The sequence below is a fragment of the Zingiber officinale genome, chromosome 8B (assembly GCF_018446385.1).
Source record: "Zingiber officinale cultivar Zhangliang chromosome 8B, Zo_v1.1, whole genome shotgun sequence".
NCBI lineage: Eukaryota > Viridiplantae > Streptophyta > Magnoliopsida > Zingiberales > Zingiberaceae > Zingiber > Zingiber officinale.
In genome coordinates this window covers 107129851-107152390 of record NC_056001.1, presented here as the reverse complement: position 1 = coordinate 107152390, position 22540 = coordinate 107129851, and the positions used below count along the sequence as shown (strand labels likewise).

General features: G+C 40.9%; 2 protein-coding genes across 4 annotated transcripts; both read right to left on the bottom strand.

Annotated features, from left to right (window-relative positions):
• Positions 1-7772: 7772 nt before the first annotated feature.
• On the bottom strand, positions 7773-8993 carry LOC122016520 (interactor of constitutive active ROPs 1-like). The gene is made up of 3 exons (XM_042573847.1): positions 8834-8993; positions 8616-8760; positions 7773-8546 (listed from the first exon to the last, which is right to left on the bottom strand). The coding sequence occupies exons 1-3, from the start codon at positions 8845-8847 to the stop codon at positions 7905-7907; spliced, it is 801 nt and encodes a 266-aa protein (XP_042429781.1). The 5' UTR covers positions 8848-8993; the 3' UTR covers positions 7773-7904.
• Positions 8994-9183: 190 nt separating this feature from the next.
• On the bottom strand, positions 9184-12932 carry LOC122016519 (CBL-interacting protein kinase 19-like). Of its 3 annotated transcripts, none has more exons than XR_006121134.1 (3): positions 11310-12932; positions 10397-10556; positions 9184-9691 (listed from the first exon to the last, which is right to left on the bottom strand). XR_006121134.1 is itself a non-coding variant. In XM_042573846.1 (2 exons), exon 1 carries the CDS (start codon positions 12767-12769, stop codon positions 11318-11320), a length of 1452 nt encoding a protein of 483 aa, XP_042429780.1. In that variant the 5' UTR covers positions 12770-12932; the 3' UTR covers positions 9184-9691; positions 11310-11317. The 3 variants fall into 3 exon arrangements, 1 of the variants encoding a protein (XP_042429780.1); XR_006121135.1 differs by having other exon boundaries at positions 10397-10551; XM_042573846.1 differs by lacking the exon at positions 10397-10556.
• Between the last annotated feature and the right edge of the window lie 9608 nt (positions 12933-22540).

Here is a 22540-nt window from a genome sequence, read left to right as displayed (position 1 = left end):
ATGGAGAGAGAGTGAAAGCGCGACAAAGGTTAAGTCGAAGATTTGGGGTTGATTTGCTATTATGGAAGATAAATAATGATGAATAGACATTTAAATTTTTTATTTATTTATAATTGAGATATTAAATTTTTCGAATCCATTAACTTTAAATAGATCGTGAATAAATTTAGTATTCAATTTTATAAGAGTTTATTTATATTTATTTAATATATATAAAATTAATTAAATAAATAAATTTGAACTATTAGTTAAATTAAACATATAAATTTGAACACATATATACGTTCAACGTGTTAATGTTTATGAATAATGTTTGTGAATAATATTCATGAATAGACTGTAAATGAATCAAACGTTCGTAAATAATCTTTGTGTTCGATTTAGTAAAGGTGTATTTATGTTTGTTCAATATATATAAGAATCAATTAAATAAATAAGTTTGAACAGCTCGTTAAACTAAACAAATAAACTTGAACATATATGTATTCAGCTTATTAATGTTCGTTAATAACGTTCGTGAATAATATTCACGAATTATGTTTATTGATCCTGTCCGAGTGATGAGTGGATGGACGCTGGGAACGTGGCGCTCTCCGCTGTCTCCGGCTGGTGATGTGGATCTCCGCCGCTACCTACAAAGAAGTCGGGCCGGGAGGAGTTTCCCGGCGACGACCCTCCGACGCTCAAGTCAGGCAAGAGACAAGCGAAAAAGTGGCGTTGAGAATCAGAGATTGCATACATCCTCTGAAGTCTGGGGGGCTCTCATATATATAGAGCTATGGGGAGGCTTGTGCACTCCCATCGAGGCATACACGTGTACCTCACCTTACCTCGGTATGGGCTTGCCAGCAGAGCATGTCTGACACCATACTGCTACAGTCCGAGCATCTCTTTGATGGGACGGCAGACCATTTCGTCTTAGGCTTCTGTGTTATGGTCTGATCGTTAAACATACCTGTTGTCAGGGACAGGTGTTTTCTGAGGATGATGCTCCCACTGTTCCCTTTGTGGTCTAGTCTCCTTTCTCCGCGTCGAGCGTCCAGCTATTCGGCCAGCACATTACTCCCGACCGGGCGTAGGTATTGGTCCGACCGAGAAGATTCCCAGTCGCGTGCTCGGACGAGCTTATTCCTGCCCATGCTGCTTTATGCCTTGGCCGAGCAGACTACCCGCTCGGCCCGACTACCCTTTTCACCTTGAGCGTCGGAAATCGAACTCCTGTCATGGGGGTTATTGATTTCGCTCGGACTCGCTCGGTCGGTCGGCCTGTTAACCCTAATCCTATCCGATCGGCCAGACCTTAGGTTGACCATTTTGTCTTTTGACCTCCACGTGGCGTTGACTCCCCTCCAGAGGGGGTCCCCCGACCTTACTGCCGGATCATTTATCAATAAAACTCATATCAACATACTAAATAAATAAAAAAAAATAAAATACATAAATAAATTTGAATTATCAAGCTCGGTAACCAATCAAACAAGTAAAAGTTTTAAACAATCAAATAAGTTTAAATTGAGAGCTCGATAATATTTAAACGAAACAAGCTCAAGCCAAGCTTGAATTGAGAGTTCAATAATATCTAAACGAATCAAGCTCAAGTCAAACTTCAAACAAGTTTAAACTCTTAAAAAATAAATCAAACAAAGTTTGAACAATCATTTTAAAATCGTAGTTCATTTTAAGTTTGGTTCGGCTTAACTCGATTATTTTATCAAATAAGTTTGAACACCCTAAAGCTTGGCTCGACTCGACTTGTTTACAACCCTATTCGTAAACAACATTTATAAACTATATTCATTAATAAAATTATTATTGATGCGGTGATGATAAAGGGCCCCACCCCGCTGCCACGGTAGAGGTCAAAGTCAAGGCGGCCAATGCGTAGATGGCATCGGTCGGTCGGGTGAAGTATGCCCGGACCGAGGTGGGGGCTTCGACTCGCCGTCGCCTTTGACACAGGGAGCAATCAAACAACCGACGCTCAAGGGAGAATATGCAGAAGCTAAACCGAGCGACTACCCCGCTCGGCCAAACAATAGAGTTGGATGCGTGCATAGTTCAACTTCGGCCGAGCGGCTATCTCGCTCGGCCTGGCAACAGGCTTCGCCCGAGCGGCTACCTCACTCAGTCTGGCATCAGGCTTCGGCAATTGTTGGTGCAATCGACCTCCAAGGTTTTAATGTCCGACAAATATGTTTAAGTATGTTTAAGTATGGAGCTTGATCTAGGGAAGTCTTAGTTGTCGGCTAGGCAAGGGAAGTCCTAGTTGGAGGCTAGACAAGAGAAATCTCGGCAGATCGTGTAAGTCGGGTGGATAGGTCTGGAGGACCTAATCCCTGGGTAGCCGAATACTGAGGCAAGGAAAATATTGGTATATCGTAAAAGACAAGTGGATAAGTTTGGAGGACCTGATCCCTGGGTAGCCGAATACTGAGTCTTGGTAAGTGAAGCCAAGTAGTGAAAAACTTAGGGGGAGAGAACCTTAGGTAATGAGAAGTCTTGGAGGAGTGAACTCCAAGCAAGGTTGATCGGATGGTTTCCAGTCGATCGCACGCGGTCGACCGGACCAACGGATCTCGGTAAATCTAGATTTAGGTTTACCATTGTATTCTGCATTATTATTGTTGTTGGCTAATATAGTATTGCAGGAAAGGTCGTAGTGGATTAGGCGATCAGACATTGAGCAAGCAAAGTCCAAACTGTTGGGGCAATTTCCCTAGGTCAAGTTTGACCAGTTTGACTAAGCTTGAGTTAAGTAAAGTTTGAGTCGGGATTTGAGTTTTGATGTTTGATAATATATAGAGATTGCTAGGGCAATTGTCTGTTTGACAATATATGGAGATTGCTAGGGCAATCATCCAATTGTGGAGATGGTCAAGGGATTGACCAGGTTGATGAGAAGACAAGTCAAGTGAGTCAGTGTTGACCGGAGACTTGACCGGGAAAGTTCTAACTGGAGTTTAGGCATCTGGGAAAGCCCTAACTGGAGGTTAGGCAAGAGAGAAGTCAAGTAGATCAAGGTTGATAGAAGACTTGACTGGGAAAGTCCTAATTGGAGATTAGGAAAAAGTAAGTCCAATAGGAAGGTTGGCAAGAGTGAAAATCCAAGTAAGTCAGTGTTGACCAGACTTGGTGGTGAAAGTCCTGGTGAGGAGTCAGGCGATTGAAAAGTCCAAGTGTGATCTTGGCAAAGGGAGAAAGTCCTGGTGAGGAGCCAGGCAATTGGGAAAGTCCAAGTGTGATCTTGACAAAGGTTGAAAGTCCAAGCATGTGGTCTTGGCAAGGTAAGTCCTAGTGTGACTTGGTAAGGATAATCCGACAACTAGGATGAGGCCGAAGGAAGCTCCTGAAGGCAAGGTGTGAAGGATGGGAGATATCCGAGAGACGTAAGACTGAGAGAGGAGGCTAAAAGGCTAGTTCGAGGTTGGTCGGGTGTTGACCAAATGTTAGGCATGGATACCCAACAGGTCATGGTTGATCGGGAGTTGGGTTTGGGACCTTGAATTTGAGTGTGAGGCAAGTTCAGGGTGTTCAATTGATCGGTCGATCAATTGAACCAGTGTTCAATCGATCGGTCGATCGATCGATTGAACCAGTGTTCAATCGATAGGTCGATCGATTGGAGTGTGCTGCGAGTTGGGATGACTCCAATCGATTGGTCGATCGATTTGAAGCATTACTCGCGAACACAGAAGCGATCCCAATCGATCAGCCGATCGATTGGGAGCTACCAATCGATCGGTCGGTCGATTAGGAAGGAAAATCTCTCGCACGGACACGAGAGCACAGAATGAGTCTGAATCAATCGCCCGATCAATTCAGATGGTCCCAATCGATCGGTCGATCGATTGGGAAGTGACCGTTGAGCAAGAAACGAGCGATGGACGACTGCGATGGAGTGGTACTGACGTGGCAATCGATTGGGGATGATTTTGGATCGATTGGGAGCACTGTTTAAAACCTGGGCAGAGCATTTTCTCTACAGATCTTTGCGATTTCTTTCCTGCAAGCTTGTGCGATCTTCACAGCGATTTCTCCAGCACTCACACCAGTTCTTGAAGGCACTTGGGGAGCATCTCCAAGGTTCAAGAGGCAACACCAAATAGCAAGAAGAAAGGTGTATTTGCTAGTATCTTTGTATTTTCTTCTTGTATTTGTATTTGTGTTGTGTGTGAGTTAATACGAGGCTTCTCCGCCTCCGGCTGCGACTGAGAAGTAGGTTTTTCATAGTGGAGATAGGCGTGTCGTGTGGATCCTTGGATTAGTCATATCATCTTGAGGTGGATACCAAGTAAATCCTAGTTGTTAGCGTTATGTGAGTCTTGTATCTATTTCCGCTGCATATCATTGTCAAGACGAAGCAAACCGACGCAAGTGCGACGAGACGCTATTCACCCCCCCTTCTAGCGGGCACAAAGGTCCCAACACAAATATGTTTGGAGGACCATGTTTGGCAGGTAAGTTGAGGTAAACAACTAGAGGAGCGACAGTGAGGTCGGGTTCCTGGAGGGAACAACCTAAGGTCGCTGATCCAACTGAAGAAATTGAGAAGGTTTCCAAGTTGAGATCAAGACAGTTCTACTGTCTAATATTACTCATACATTATATATTACTGTGTTAACCTTTGTGTTGCAGGGATACTTTATTTAACTCTGTGTTGCAGGTTCGGCCGGATCGGTCGACCGAACCATGATGACTCAGCATAGGCTCGTTCATCGGCATCGATCAGAAGCAAAAGGAAAAAAAGTTGATCAATCGACTGAACAATCAACATTAAAAGCACTGTAAATGCGAATCTCGACAAATCTTGACGAACAGGGAAAGAGCATGTTCGGTCGACCGAACAAAGGGATCGGTCGACCGAACCCTTAATGATTAATTAATGTCGAAGATCGAATCAGTATCGGATCTCAGCCAGGAAGGAAGGAAGCTAGTTCGGTCGACTGAACCCAGGGATCGATCGACCGAACATCGACGATCTAATAAATTGAAGCTCGAGGTCTGAGGTTGTACAATACTGTTTCCTGATTATCACAAAGCTCATCTCTGCAAGCGGACCGTGCTACAAGTCTTTTACGACTCTTCAAGCTACTCCGTCCGGAAGTACCGACCACGCTTCAATCTTCACTTACGATTGTCGGGAAAACTTTATTTGTATTGCACTTAAATTCATATAAGATAGTAGAATCGTTACTATCTGATATCTTTGTATCTGTATGATCTGCTTCTTTCTGAGGATTTCGGAAAGAAGGGTTATAGTATATTGCCCATCGGTGCGATCAAGGATCGTGGGTCATCGAGTAGGAGTCGACCTAGACTCCGAACGAAGTAAACGAAATTGTCTTTCATTTTACTTTCCGCTACACGATTTTGTTTTCTAGAATAAAAGAGAAGTTTTGAAAAGCGTGATATTCCCCCCCCCCCCCCCCCCCACTATCGCACTCATTCGATCCAACAACAATAACAAAGTGAACGTTCGGTCGAGTAGACACACACTGAGGAAGAGCGAGGTTCTTGTTGGGACCTTGACGTCCGCTAGAGGGGGGTGAATAGGGTCTTACCCAAATCCTCGCTTCCTACGCTTATTAGTGTACAACAGAAATACAAAACAAATCTAACAAATAGAAAGTTAAATCTAGAGGCAATAACCAAGACAATCAAACCTCTAACACGTTTATGTAACGTGGTTCGAAGATCACTTACTCCTACTCCACGACTGTCCGTAAGGTGGACAATCTCGATCCGTTCGTGGATGACTCCTCGAAAAACCTCCGGCTAGCTCGAGTAGCTCCGTGTGGGTGAAGAAACCTCGCCACAAACTCGCATAAGCTCTTGTTCACTCAAGAAGACCTTGGAGACTCTAATAGGGGTTAACCACCTCTATTTTCGTCAACCTTAACCAAGCTTCCAATGCTTAGTTATATAGGCCATGAGTTGGAAAACTCCGCCTACCAGTCGACTGCCAAAATCATCGGTCGACTAACCTTAGTGGAGATTTGACTATTACAACCCAACGGCTCGATACCAGTCGACTGCTCCATACTAACCGAACGAACAGAAGCATTCTGTTCGTTCCCAGTCGACTGCTCGGTCGACCGCACCAGTCGATTGATGAAAATATCAGTCGACTACTACAGTAACGCTGCAGTAGACTGGTATGCTCGGCCTGTTAAGGTACTGTGTCAAGGACACTTTACTGACAAGTCTTTTTAGAAAATTTTTTGAGAAGCATGCTTGTCTTGGGAAGTGTGCACGCGCACTACCGGAGCTCTATATAAAGGGGGTCCAAGCATCAGCGGAGGTATGCGATATTCACTGTTTGTGCTACAGTCTTCTTGTTGCTCCGCTTTCCACTTCATCGCTGGTGGCTGACTTGATTGTGGGAGGGTCAACGCCGGGGACCCCTTCCCTGGCTTATCATTAACGTAGTCTATGTTGTAGGTCCGCACGGAGTCCACAGGAGGTCAGCATGAGCGTCATATACCCAGCTTTCTGTCTCTTCGACTTTCGGACAGATCACTTATCAATATACTAAATAAATAAATAAAACTTTTAAAATGAATGAAATTTGAATTCTTAAATTTAATAACTAATCAAACAATTAAAAATTTCAAACAATCAAATAAATTTAAATTAAGAATTTGATAATATCTAAATAAATCAAACTTAAATCAAGAGAATTCAATAACATTTAAATGAACCCAGAGACAAGCTTAAACTAAGCTCAAACTTATAAAAAATAAATCAAGCCAAACTTAAATAATTATTTCAAAATTTTGATTTATTTTAAATTTGGTTCGATTATCTTATAAATAAGTTTGAACATCCCAAAATTTAACTAACCTTGATTTATTAAGTATCCTAATTTTGAAGGTAATTGATTGAATCCATAAAAAAAATTTATCTTTATCAAAATAAATTAGAAAGTTATCACTTATTAGTTTTCTCATCCACTAAAATAAAAATCTCTACAGTAATTTTAAGCTCGGCTCGGCTTGTCTAGATTATTTTATCAAATAAGTTTGAACACCCTAAAGTGTGGCTCGACTCTGCTTATTTACAACCATATTCGTAAATAACATTCATAAATTATATTTATTAATAAAATTCTTATCAATATGCTAAATAAATAAATAAACAAAAACTTTTAAACTAAACGAAATTTAAATTATCAAATTTAATAACTAATCAAATAATTAAAAATTTCAAACAATCAAATAAATTTAAATTAAGAACTTAATAATATCTAAATGAATCAATCTTAAATCAAGAGAATTCAATAACATTTAAATGAACCAAGAGATGAGCTTAAACTAAACTCAAACTTATAAAAATTAAACTAACCCAAACTTAAACAATCATTTCAAAAATTTAATTTATTTTAAATTTAGTTCAATTATCTTATCAAATAAATTTAAACATCCTAAATTTAACTAAGCTTGATTTATTTAACATCCTAAGTTTGAAAGTGATTGATTGAATCATAAAGAAAAAATCTGTTATCAAACTAAATTAGAATGGATCACTTCTCAATTTTCTCTTCACTAAAATAAAAATCTTACAGTGCATTATATATATTTTTTTCTCAAATTTTAAACGTCAACTTATTAGTTTAAAGAGTCTACCGTATAATCTTACTATTTTATTAAAAATCTTTCTCCTTTACTAATTAATTTTGGTGAAGTCTAAAATAAATTTATATTAATATTTTTTTTATTTATATTAAAAATAATTTTAAAATTTATTAATAATTTCACAAATAAAATTATCAATGATCTAAAATTTGAAACTTAGCTGCAGCATATTATTATAAAAAGTGTAATTCTCTCTAATGAAAAGTGAAAACAACAGGAATCCATTTCTTATTTGCACGGAGCTTTCTTTTTCCCGACATCGCCAAACACCTAAACGCGAAACCCGTTCCGCTTCCCCACTTCCTCTCTGGTCATCGATGCCGGGCCCCACTCGCCGGTATCCTCCAGTGCCTCGGCTGCCGCCTCGGTGGCCTTCCTCCATTGCTCATTTTGCGTCCTCAGCCGCTTCATCTCGGCTTCCGCCGATGTCTTCTCTGTTTCTGCCGTGCGCAGCTGCTCTGCTAACAGCTCTTCCTTGGCCGCGCTTTGTTTCATCTCCTCCTCCACCGATCTTACCTTCGTCATCAGCGCCTCTTCCCTTGCACGCGCGGCAGCGAGGATGACGACCAACTCTGCCGCTGCTCTCGCCCGGAGAAGCACAGCTTCTTCTCGAAGAATCTCCGCCTCTTTCTCCTTCTCCAGCAGAAAAGCCTTCAGCATGAACATCTCCTTCCGCCATTCTTCCTCTTCGTCTTGATCCCCTACTTCGTGCCCAGAGTCATCGTCTTTATCTGAAGGATCCACCCGATCTTTTTCTTCCTCGACTAAGTTCACGGCAACAGCACGCTCGGCGTCGAGCTTGGTGGCCTCCCCCGAAGACAATTGAGCTCTCAGTTCCTTGAGCTCCTCCTCCGCTTCGCCAAGCTTCAATTCCAGTTGATCCGCATCTCTAGTGCCGCGCTTCTTCTCGTTCTACAGAAACAGCAGCCGCGAAGTAGTTCCAGTAATTACATCTTTATGTTTGGGCTCGGAGAAGTTTACCTCATGCAAGCAGACGCGAGGGGAATGACGACCTCCGGATTTGGGGGAGGCGCCGGCCGCCGCGGACACTGTGCGGTGGAGGACGTTGGCCTCGGAACTGGTCTGCAGGCGGAGCGGCGCTGGCCGCTTTGGGAATTCGGACGCTCTGTTTCCGAGAAGAAGATCAGCAAACGGATTCTGAAACCAAGTGAAATCGAGAGTTTGAACTCTGGCATTACCTCGATCTCGACATCGGAGAAGACGAACTCGAGATCCACTTGCTGCAGTAGATAATTTCCCCTGCTCAAAACGCGGATCGAGATTGGCAACAAGACCGTGACAGAATAAATAAATAAATAAAGAGCGAGAAAAATTTTCAAATTTCAAATCCAGATCTTGCCGGGCAGAATACTAGTTCACGATCTGTTTACACATTGATCAACTAACCTGCATAATTGTAGAATCAAATACTTGAATGACTTGACAACGAATGAAGAAGAGTAAAGCTATAGATCTTGCAGCAGCCAACAATATCAGATTTGTTTGGCTGCCATTTGCTTTACAACTGAACACACACAGAGAATCAATCTGAACAGAAGTTCCTAACTTTTCAGATTACCTGAACAATTAATATAATGTTAATTTACAAGGAAAATATAGCTATACACAGTCTAACTCATTCTAATGTGTATATATTATATATACATAGCCATGCTACACAAACTGGCTCATTAGTTAGTGGTCGACGTATGTCACAGCAGGCGTAGCAAATGGGGGAAAGAAACAGAATAGGCAATGATCCAATAGAGAGCGACTTCAGATAATGTTTGATGAACAATGCTGAAGCTGGTATGATAGTTGTCTTTCATGGCGATCAGCATGCTCCACTGTAAGAATGTATAAACACTAGGAAAAAAGGCAAATCCAGATCAAAATAAAGTCCAGCAAAAGTTATCAGCATTTGGAGTGTCGATGAGAAGAAATGGTTTGTCCACCAAATAACTAGTGAGCATCTGAAGAAAAATCCCTCTACTCCAGTGTCTCATTAGACAACCAACCAGCCAAGGCTTGAGTTGAAATGCTCAACACATGTAAACCTAACCACAAGAAAAATTGTAAATATAACTAAGAATAAGAATCAAAATATAAGTTTTTTAAAAAGAATTATCGAGGTGGCAAAGACAGAAAGTGAAAATGAAGAACGAGGATGGTGATAGCACCATGAAGGACAAAATAATGATCCGCATGCATATCGAATGCAGAAAACAAAAGCCTAGTATTGGCCTTACAACACTAAAAGATCATTCAAACCAAGGAATTTAGTTAGCCATACCCCAACCAAGTCAACTTAATTATTTTTAGTTGTTGATCATTAGAGCCTATACTAGCTCCCCTCTCTGCTTCTAAAAGAAAATAAAGGTTATCAAATTTCAAGTGCCATTTTTCATTGCAAATCTTTAACAAACAATCTACCCTGGCTAGGAGTCTAACCATTATACAATACTAGTCACTAGGTTACATATTCATGTCTATTAAGATACAGAAAACTGAACTCGAATGTAATTCTAAAAATTTTCTAGTGTTTCTATGTCATATAAGTTTAGCATACGTCTACTAAGTGTTAAGAACATTTTTTTAATCCATTTTAAATTAAAAAATTTAACTTATCTTTCAGGTTTTCATAGTTCTGAGTTATAGCCGCTAGCTTCTTTTTTTTTTCCTTTTAACACTTGAGACAAAGAACAGCCTCATCTAAGAATAAACAACATAGTTGGAGAGGCTTTTGTGTATATTGAACTTACTGTTTATTCTCTGATTTTAGCCGGGTAAAGCCCTCATCATGGTCATCACCATTTTGACCCGCTTAAGTGCCAACAATTTTGATTCAGCTGAATAAATCTTATTTCTTCAATAGTTTTATCCTTTGTCATTTGAAAATGTTCGAACATTTTTCCATCTTACCTACCAGATATGCACGAAAATATCTTCTTCATCAATTAATATCCTCAAATAAATGCATTCTTAGGTTCTATTGCTGGAATTATGAAAAGGAGTGGAAAGAAAGCATGATCCATTTTTCACTTTTATAAATAAAACAAGCATATGCAATGATTCCCAATTTAAAGAGAAAGAAAGCTTGGTTAAGATCAAGCGAAAGTGGCAGTAAATTGCAAGCTTAAACAATAGTGAAATTCCTAATAATGCAGAGGATTAGCTTTTGACTGTAGTGGACAGCATCCCGACCATGAAAGAACATGGACAGAGTGATTCAACATCTTAATGTCAAAATATAATTTCACTGTTCCAAGGAAAAGAAAACTAGCGCTATACAAGTGAGGTGCCAGGACTTTTACTAATTGCGTCATGTTCTTAATTGGCTTTTCCAGCCTTCTGTAGTTATCTCAAAGATTAAAAAACAGTCACTTACAACTTGTTCAAAAATTTCCTAATTTATGAAGAAATTATGTGATAGAGCTAACAAAAAAGAATAAATAAATAAACTATGTGGTAGAGCTCGATTATTTAAATAATTCACGATAACCTGAATAAGATTGTCATACTTGGTCTAATCTTGGAAATCTAAATGTACTTGTTAGAAAAGACTACTGTGAGCATGTGATATCCGTTCATCTTGTATCCATGAAATTTCAAATTCTAGAACATGCAATAATAGGCCGCTCTGATTTTTCTAACTCGTTCAACGAATGAAGTTACCTTTTTTTCTATTCGGTATTACGTGCAATGTGGGAGGGCTCATAGACGATATCTTGTAACCCTGGCTTGAGCACCTTATTGCAGAACTCTTCATACTCCTCTCCATCGCCTGCCTTCTGCTTCACCTCGACTACAACAATCGAGGGCGTAAGCTCATATACATCCACGCCGATCGTCAAGGGGCCCTTCTCACTCTCTCTAGTTCCTTCTAAATTGATCTGGCTTCCCTTCTTCCTGACCTTCAAGCTTACTACCTTTGCAATGTCTTCCAATTTAGATACTATTGCTGGGACAGGCTCCTTGGACAGGAACCTGGTCATCTCCGCTTTTTCTTCAAACAAACCTGAGAGGTCAAAGCCACTGGAGAAAGATATGATATCAAATGCAGTAAGGCTTGGTGGCCTCGACGATGGATGATGTTGGTAGGAATCGCCGTAGAATGATGCCGGACAGGAAGCCACGGAGCTATCCGATTCCGACCCTGATTCGTCCGTCTCATCCGGCTTGGGTTCGTTACTCTTCAATTGTTCATCTTCTGAATCTGAATCGTTAAAGCTATGCAATTGGTTGTCTTCGATATAAAATCGGATGTGCCGAAACCCTTTTCTGAACCAGGAATTCTCCATGATCTCCGGAATGGTGGCTCGGGATTGGGGATTCACATCAAGGAGGCGATGGAGGAGATGGTTGAGGTCTTGCGATAACCAGCGTGGGCACCGGAAGGATCCTTTGTAGATCTTCCGGTACATGGCCATAATGCTGCTGTCGTGGAAGGGGAGGTAACCAGCCATGAGCACGAAGAGGATGACGCCACAGGACCAGACGTCAACCTTAGCGCCATCGTAGCCCCTGCGGGCGAGAATCTCCGGAGCGACGTACGCTGGCGTGCCGCAGAAGGTATGCAAGAGCCCGTCGACGTGCATCTGCCCAGCCACGGCCGAGAGGCCGAAGTCAGACACTTTGAGGTCGCCATTTTCGTCGATGAGGAGGTTCTCTGGCTTGAGGTCCCGGTGGAAGACGCCTCTGGCATGGCAGAAGGACACCGCGGAGATCAGCTGCTGAAAATAGCGGCGGGCGGTGTCCTCGAGGAGGCGCCCCTTCGCGACACGGCCGAATAGCTCGCCGCCGCGGACGTACTCCATGACTAAATAGATCTTGGTCTTGGTCGCCATGACCTCGAAGAGCTGCACGATGTAGGGATGACGTACACGGCGGAGGATGGCGATCTCGCGCTTGATGTGCGCGGCGAACCCACCCTTGACGATCTTCTCCTTGTCAAGCGCCTTGATGGCCACGAGCTCATCGGTGCGCACGTCGCGAGCGACGTAGACCTTGGCGAAGGAACCAGCACCGAGGAGCCTGCCTACATCAAACCGCCCGAGAAGGAGACCACCTCCTCCCGTATCCTTCTTCCTCCTCTTCTCGGCCAAGCTCGTTTCCGGCGCGGCTGCTTCTGCCATCGGGGACGCTCGAATTCCTAGTCCCTAATCCGATCTCAGAACCTCAAACTCGCTCGCTCGCTCGCTCGCTCGCGAACTGAGGAAGGAGAAGCGCAGCGCTTATGTGGAGAGCTATATGTGAGCGTATCGCCCACGCGTCGGAGGTGGACCGATGACTTCGAAGTTACGGAAAAGGCAGAACTCGTCCCGACGTCCTCTGGTGGATAACGGGAGATGGCGACACCGTTACGTCTACCACAAATAGAAAACCCAGTATCGCTTGGACGGTTACCCATCGCGGCTTGCTCCAACGGACACTCCGGTTTCTCGGGACACGTGGAAGGACAGAAGCATAGGCTATTCCGTTCGACAGCCGGCGACGAACCGTCCCTCTTGATTGAGTTGCCTGTTTCGCAGGAACGAAGCACACTCGCCCCCACGGCACCGGTTAAGGCGTAGCGAAATTTAAGAGAGTGACATCACATCAGACATGTGTTGTCATTTAATTTGACGGAAAAACTTTGGATTGGACGGCGGGGAAACGAACTTTCGACGGTGTAAAAAGTACATGAATTTATAGTGAAGTAATGATTCGGTGTTGTATAATTTTATATGAGACGGTAAAGACCGCGAAGGTCCACAGGCCACAGCGAGTTGATAGTAAGAATTGGACACTGGTTAAAAAAAAACAACTGCAGTAGACTCTTCTTGGCCAAAAGAGTTACCTGCCTTGTAGTTGGAGGACAGATTGGGGGTCCAAGGAACCCACATGTGAACGCCTCTGTTTTTTTGGATCGTTAACTTTATGAATCTCTCACCGGAATGAATATTTCTTATAGACTTTAAAGCCATTCCATCAGATATGTTGCATCAAAATTACTGAAAATAAGAACTTTTTTACTCGCCGGACTTGTGCTGCGGATTTTGTCCGTGACAGCGTGTATTTTATTTTATTTTTAATTATTTTGTTTAGTTTGTAGATAGGATTTTATTTTTAAAATTTAAGGATAGCATTATAATATTCAGTAAAAAAATTCAAACTATATTTTTTTAAATATGCACGGACCACGGCATATCAAACCTGAGGTGTTATTCGGATTTTCCGTCCTCAAATTTTTCTGTCCTCGTGTTCCCTTATCGATCGGACGGATCAGATTACATCTCAAGAATATCTTGCACATCACAAGTATACTGTACACATCTTAAGGATATCATGATGCTTTGAGATATAATCTGATCCGTTCGATCGGTAGGAGACATAGAGATAAAAAAAAAATTGAAGACAGAATATTCGAACTCTCACTTGAGCTCTTGAAGTCATCAAATACACATTTTCTTTTTGTATTTTTTAGTGTTAAAAATATTATATAATAATTTTGAAAAAAAATTAAAGTCATTCTAAAATTTCATTTTTCTCTCTATTTTTAAGTCCCAAATTCCCATCAAAATATTTTAGCTACAATTGTTATGGTAAAAGAGTGAACAAATTCTTACAGTAAGATGTGGACAGAAAACTTTGGAATTTTGGAACTGTTTTAAGTGTTACTTATGGACGGATAAATTTTAAGATATCCTAATTTTTTATTCAAGTAAAATCATGTGACTTTCAATCTATCAAATCAAAACTCGTTCAAAACTTTTTAATAAATTATTAGATAAAACCTTTAACGGGTCATTCTAGGATTAAAAAAATATTGATTAATACTTTTTCAGATACTCCGAGTAGCTTTTATCATCATTTAAGTGTTATTTTCATCTTTTTATTATTGAGATTACAAGGTTGCAAACATAGTCCCACATTGAAAATACATGGAAAAGATAATGAATTTATAAGAAAAAAATATCTTCATTGGCATGAGGCGTAGCCCCGGTCCTTCGACTCAGGAAGCCAGGGCGAAAAAAATAAAATGAGGTCTAAAATAAATTTTTAATAATATATAATTCATCTACAACGAATTCTTCTAGCATTTCTATTTGCAAAATCGTCTATAATATTATCAGTTTCAAGATTTTTCAAAATATCTTTCTTAATATATAAACTTGTCAATCTATTTAATTTTTCTTGCAACATTGACGATCTCATATATGTTTTCAATAATTTTAATTTTAAAAAACTTCTTTCAGTCGATACTACCGTAACAGACATAGTCAACAAGATTCTATAAATAATTACAACATTTAGATAACAATTTATACTTTTAACAAATTCAAGAATATCAATTGTAGACATTACTATATTTGGTAAAGTCATTTGTAATATTTTTTAATTCGGTAAATAAATCATCTAACTTAACATCTGATGAGTTGTTATGAGTTAGAGTATATTTTAGATTGACACAATATTTTCGCAATTCATCATCGTCCATAGTTCTTAACATTTTTTAATCAAATAAAAAACCAAATATATTTTCATAAGTTTTCATTTGTTCAAATCTATATTTTAAAGAAGCAATCGTCATGTCCACAATAACAACAAAATAATCAATTTTAAAGGACTATGATAGTAAAATTTCATCGTCCTCTCTTTCATTAAATTATTTTTTCCTAAAATATGACGCTTTGTTGTAAATATTGGCTCTATGTTCATATATGATGCAAGACTTTTAGTAATAGTCAAACTTGCAATAAAATCAACATGCCTATACTTTTCAAAAAAAAAAAAAAAAGATTATACCTTTCAATTGTTTCATGGCAGTCCAAAATCTCTAATTTTTCATTTGTTTACCACTTTGCAAATTGCAACCTAAAAGGATAAAAGGAAAAGACAATATCAAAAGGTTCTAAAATATGAATTTCGGTCCAACTACCCAAAGCCCCAACTACATGCCTATAATATATAATACTAAAAAAAAAATTGGGCCCTCTCAAATTCTGGACCCAGGGTCATCGCCCAGTGTGGCCCTCCTCCAGGGTCGGCCCTGATGAGGCGTTTTGGACAAAGTCCAAGAGTAAAATCATGAGGGTTTACTCCAAAAGTGAGCAATATCATATCATTGTGAAGATATCTAAATTCTTTTTGATTATTTAATTGATATCAGAGATAGGTCTGCTACAGAAGGACTAACAGTCATCCGAAGCAAAAGAAATGGTCGGATCGAACATTTATTCGCCAAAATTTGAGGCAGACTTCAAAATTCTCTTAATTATAAAATATAGTTTTGTAGCACCTATGGATCAACACGAAGCAAGAAAGAAGAGTACACATGGATGAAGAAGGAGCAAGTCAACTTCATGGCTAATGGAAAAACAGAATTCCATCTACTTAGTGTTCTTCTACCTCAGGAGGTAAGCCGGATTGAAAGCTACGACTCCTTCAAAGATCTCTGGGAGAAAATTTTGGAGCTCCACGAAGGTACTTCAGAAGCCAAACTGACAAAGCGGGACATCCTCTGAAACCAACTGACGAACCTCCGGATAAACAAGGGAGAAAATGTAGCCCAACTCCATGCAAGAATCAAAGACTTGATCACCCAGCTCAACAACCTCGGAGAAAAAGGTAACAAATCGTGACTTTTTAAGGTACACACTTAACTCTTTTCCAAGAACTCAAGAGTGGTCAATTTTAGTAGATGCTTACTACATCTATAAGGACCTTAAGGTATGCACTCTTGAAAGATTATTTTCAACTTTTGAACTTCACGAGTCTCACTGTGTAGATTCTCAGAAAATAGAGAAATCAAATAATATTACTCAAAAGGCTAAGGAGGATGAATCAAATGCCAACAACTTATTTGACAATGATGAAATTGTTAGCAATTCGAACCGCAAAAATCACTTTTTGCGTTGCGAAAACCCCGAAACTAGCCACGGATCCATGCGAAGATATATTTAAAAATCATGTACATGTTTCTACCCTAGATCTACCTTAGATCTACATGAAAAGAGAGTTACCCTTATAGCGAAGCCCTTCACTTATCCCGCTCGTCCAAAAGTTGTCGGATCTCGTAGAGTGTCAAGTGAACACTCCTCTACAAGTATCCACATAAATAAAAGGTGGAGAAGAATCACTTAGAGTGTGCTAGCACTCTTGGGTGGCTCGGCAATGGAGGAGAGGGAGAGAACAAGAGAATGAGAGGAGGAAGAAGAAGACTTCAACAATTAGCACACAAAATGCTTAATGCACACAATTAAGTGGTCAACCACTTTTAGAGGTTTTTAAACCTCCATATAATACCAAGAGTCATGACTCTTGGTCTCCCTCATGAGGTGGCACACACTTGATGTAGCCTTGATGATGTGGACCATCATCATTGGCCGGCTCCATGCCAAGTCACAATGAGGTGGCAATTGGTCAAGTCAAACTTGACCCTTCATCTTCCCTCTCAAGTCAAGTCAAACTTGACCCATTTATCTCTCATGGTTGATCAAATCTAACCATTGATTCAAGTCAATTTGATTTAATGAATCTCTATTCATTGAATTAAATTGATTCAATGAGTCATAATCTAAATTAGACTCATTCAACACATGAATCAAATTGAGTCCAACTCAATTAGTCTAATTTGGATTACTCTTAATCCAATTTGGTTCATCACATGAACCTAATCCTCTTCGTTCATCATATGAACCTATTCTCCATCTAATTTTCCTTTGTGTGTGACCCTATAGGTTCTTGTAACGTTGGCAATGCTCCTAAACCCATTTAGAAGCATAAGTAATGAGCGGTATCTAGCAACACATTATTACTACCCAAGTTACAAGAATATTGAGATCCAACATCACCTTGTGACTACTAATTGTGACTCTCACAATATGTGACAATGTCCTTCTATCCTTAACATCTAAATTGATCAAATGAGGCATAGACCGTGTCATCCTCTAATCAATTTATATCTTAAACTCTAAATTGACTCACTCTAATCAAATGAGTTCAATATCTCATATTGACTCATTTGGGCATGACCATGTACTTAGTGGTCTTACTCTATCAAAAATCATGATGTCTCTCCCGTCATATAGGAGGGATAGATCCTATCTACATCACTCACATCCTTCCGCATAATTTGTTACATACCCAGTAATCACCTTTATAGTCCACCCAGTTACGGGTGACGTTTGACGAAGCCAAAGTATGCAACTCCTTATGTAGGGAGCCATGGTGACTTCAGGTCCAAGTGTTAGGATCTCTTCGTACGGCTAGAGAGGGGGTGTGAATAGCCGACCCCAATCTTTCGCGTTTCTTCCTACGATTAGGTTAGTTGCAGCGGAAATACAAGGAAGAAACTAAGAAGAAGAAAGCAAACCTCAAACGCAAGGATGTAACGAGGTTCGGAGATGAACTCCTACTCCTCGGCGTGTCCGTGAGGTGGACGAGTCCTATCAATCCGTCGGTGGATGAGCCCCCGGAAAACCGGCTAATACAATATACTCCTTGTGGGTGGAGAAACCTCGCCACAAACGTTTGCAACAGCAGACTAGAATACAAGGAATACAAGTAGAAAGACAAGAATAATGTATAAACACTAACTCGCCTTCTCGTCGACTGCCTGTGAAGCAACAACTTCTCGGACAACAGTGACCGTCGGAAGCTCACACGAAGCTTCGGGAGAGCTCAACAAAGCTCATATCGCAAGCTAGAAGCGGGAAGAAGTAGAAGAAGAAGAATCACAGAAGCTCTCCCTTTATACCGCGAAGAAGAAATGAAGAAACTGGCGTTGCGTCAGCTAGAACCTGATCGATGCGTGGACCGATCGAGTAACATCTGATCGGTCGCGGACAATCGGGGAAGAAGCCTATGTTCGTCACGATCGGTCCACGCATCGATCGGGGAACCTCTCGATCGGTCTACGGACCGATCAGCTTCTTTCTCCGCCATCGATCTCCTTCGATCGGTCTCGGGCCGATCGAGATAACCATCGATAGCATCTTGATCGGTCAGCGATCGGTCACCGACCGATCGATGAGCCATGTCATTGGATCGATGCGGCCGATCCAAACTTTCGACCCTAAACCTAAGGCTTCCACACCAACATCCGGTCAACCTTGACTGTTGGTACATCATGCCTAGCATCCGGTCACTCCCTCGACTGCTAGCACTCCCGCTAAGTGTCCGGTCAATCCTTTGACCCACTTAGACTTTTCAACACAAGTCCGATCATCCCCGATCCATCTGGATTTTCCTTGCTGGTTTCACTCACGGGACTTTCCAACCGCCTAACATCCAGTTAGGACTTTCCCACCGCCTAACATCCAGTTAGGACTTTCCCGCTGGTTTCACTCACGGGACTTTCCACACCGCCTAACATCCAGTTAGGACTTTCTCACTGGCTTCACTCACGGGACTTTCCAACTGCCTAACATCCCAGTTAGGACTTTCCCTCGTGCCAAGCTCCCTGCTTGGACTTTTCCAGTACCAAGTCTCCATACTTGGACTTTTTGCGTGCCAAGCTCCCTGCTTGGACTTTTCCAGTGCCAAGTCTCCATACTTGGACTTTTCCAGTGCCAAGCTCCCTGCTTGAACTTTTTCCCGAATCAGGTCAACCAGGTCAACCTTGACCTACGGTTGCACCAACAATCTCCCAAGTTCGTATTCTTGTCAACACATCAGAATACAACTTTTCTACTCTCGTCAAACATTGTCAAACATCAAAATACAACTCGAGTCAGGTCACCCTTGACCAACTCGAGTTAGGTCAACCAAGTCAACCTTGACCTAAGGTCCTATCTACATCACTCACATCCTTCCGCATAATTTGTTACATACCCAGTAATCGCCTTTATAGTCCACCCAGTTACGGGTGACGTTTGACGAAGCCAAAGTATGCAACTCCTTATGTAGGGAGCCATGGTGACTTCAGGTCCAAGGACTGATAGTCATACTAATAGTCACATGAGAAAGTATACGACACTCATATAACGATCCATGATACTTTCTCATGGCGGGTCATTCAGTATACATTCTTCAATGTATATTCATGTGTCAACTTGATATCTCTATATCCATGACTTGTGAGATCAAGTCATTAAGTTGACCTACATGCTAGTCTCATCGCATTAACATTGTCCCTGAATGTTAATACTTGACTAGGAATGATTAAGAGTAGTGTTCTCTATATCATCTCACTATCAATTCAATCAATCGATTTATATAGATAAGAACCTTCTACTCAAAGGCACTATTATACTTAGTTATTTAGCACCAATACAAGTAAGTATAATAACCATAAAGAAATTCCTTTATAAATATATATATAGGAATATGATACATCGAGTCCATACAACAATCATCATATGATTGGCTCTAGGGCTCTAACTAACAGAAATAACATACATGGTAAGGAAATTCAATATTTTTTTTTAAAACTAATAAATGTAATCAAGTGCAGGCAAAAACAAAAGAGCAAGGAAGGTAAGATACTATAACTACAATGTGTTGATGCAATCGACCTAGGTTTGATCGGTACGATCATGGTTTTGATGTGTTTGTCAAAGAGTTTAAGTTAGGCTTTCATATACGTTTGATATGTGTGTTTGAATCTTGTAGGACTTGGTGAAATACACATGAGGAGCTTGGTGCAGCTAAGTTTGGGAAGCTTATCCTAGGGCTCGAATTCTTGAGTCGGTGAAGGATGGTGTGGAAGACATCCGAGGGATCGCTGGATGAGGAGCAACTGAGTGAAATCGAGGGAAGTGGACTTCAAGGCGATGTGAAGGATGGCATAGAGAGAGCCGTGGGCTCGAGTACATCTGAGGGACGAAGGCCGAGGAAGAGGGCGACTCCGGAGAGAATGAGTGAAAGTGTGTAACCGGGGCAGTCGACTGCTAGAAGTTGCAGTCGACTGGTACAGTCGACTGGGAGCGAACAGAAGCATTCTGTTTGCTCAGCCAGCGGCTACCAGTCGACTGGCAGTTTTACCAGTCGACTGGTAAACGATCGTTGACAAACCGTTGATGCTACAAAGTAGCCGTTGGCTACCACAAACGGTAGCACCAGTCGACTAATGGTTTTGCCAGTCGACTGGTGTCGAGATGAGTTGATATGATGATCAACTCTCTTCTCTTATTTATAGGAAGCTTTGGGGCTTGAAGGAGGTGATTGATTATTGTTGAATCACTCATTGTCATTGTCCAAAGTTTCCAAGCCATACTCTCTTCCTCCAAAACCTAAGTTCATCTTGTAAGAGGAAGAGAGCCTTTGTGAGAGGTTGTACTCCACCAAGAAGGAGTAAGCTCTAGCCGGAGATTGCCGAGGATTGATCCACCGAAGGATCAAGGGTTCGCCCACCTCAAGGATACACCGTGGAGTAGGAGCAACCAATCTCCGAACCACGTAAAGGAATCGTGTTAGTGTTTGTATTCTTCCTTTGCTTTCATTGTTTTAGTTTTAGTATATTCCACTTACGCACTAACCTTGTAGAGAAGAAATCGATTTGGGGATGACCTAGCTATCCAACCCCCTTCAAGCCGACCACCGATCCCTTACAAGTGGTATCAGAGTGAGGACGCCCTTCAACGGACTAATCGCCGAAAAGAACACTTCATCAAAATGGCCGATTCAAGCATCCATCCACCCAAGTTTGAAGGAGAATTCTTTTGGTGGAAGAAGAGAATGGAGGTATTTTTTTAAAACCGATTCTGACATTATGCTAATCATGGAAAATGGTTTCGAAATGCCTAGGGATCAAAACAATGAGATATTAGAGAAAATAAGATGGAACAAGAAGCAAAGGAAAGAGCATCTAGCAAACTCAAAGGCCTTACATCATCTACTAAATGTCCTTCCCCAACAAGAAGTAACAAGGATTGGAAACTACTTAAGCACCAAGGAATTATGGAAAAAGTTAGTGGAGCTTCATGAAGGGACATCGGAAGCAAAACTAGCAAGAAAGGATCTTCTCCGAACTCAACTCAACAATATCAAACTCGAAAAAGGAGAAAAGGTATCAATACTTTATGCTAGGATTAAAGAAATTTTGAATGGACTAACAAATATAGGTGAGAAACTTTCAAACTGAGATATCTTGATGAAAGCCATCAATGCCTTCTCAAAAACCTCGACATGGAGCTCCATTGTAGACTCGTTCTACATTTTAAAGGACATAGAGAAGAGCTCTCTAGATGAATTATTTTCAACTATGGAGCTTCATGAGACACGAGTTGAAGGGCTAGATAGAGAAAGATTAAGAGGAGTATCCCTTGTGGTAAACAAAAGAAGGGGGAAGAAGAAGAAAGCTCCATCTCAATCATCTTCCTATTCTGAGGAGTCAAGTGACTCAATGGATAGCGATCAAGAGGCATATATGGTAAGGAAGATGAGAAAAACATTTAAATCCTTTTCTACTAACAAATCTCATGCTAGGAAAAATTCAAGAAACAAAAGTAAGACAAGGAAGATCATTTGCTACAATTGTCAAAGAGAATGACATATAAGAGATGATTGTCCTCTCTTGAAGAAGAAGGAAGGAAAGAAGAAGAAGGGGAAGAAGACAAAAGAAAAGGGGAAGAAGGCTCACAATCTAAAAGCAACATGGGATGATCCATCGTCATCGGAGGAAGAAGAGCATCATGTGTCCCATTTTGCTCTAATGGGAATTGATGATGTAGCCTCCACCTCATCCGAACAAGAAGATGAAAGGAGCTCAAGTGAATGGGGAGGCAAACATTGGAGTCGGACTTCTTGGTAAGTGAGGTACACAATCTTCCTCCCCATGTTTTAATTAAAATTATTACAAGTACAAATGATGATTTGTTTAAGGCAAAAAAAAAGAACAAATATTTGAAAAATGATATTTGCATGCTTAAAGAAAAATTAGAATCCATGTGTTCTAAGGACAATGATATGCATGTTTCTTC

What these genes read in the sequence shown, in the direction of transcription:
- LOC122016519 (XM_042573846.1), bottom strand. Translation starts at nt 12,769, where the DNA reads ATGGCAGAAGCAGCCGCGCCGGAAACGAGCTTGGCCGAGAAGAGGAGG.
- LOC122016520 (XM_042573847.1), bottom strand. An exon ending in CTCGCGTCTGCTTGCATGAG is followed by an intron (nt 8,547 to 8,615) that starts GTAAACTTCTCC and finishes CTGTTTCTGTAG; the next exon opens with AACGAGAAGAAGCGCGGCAC.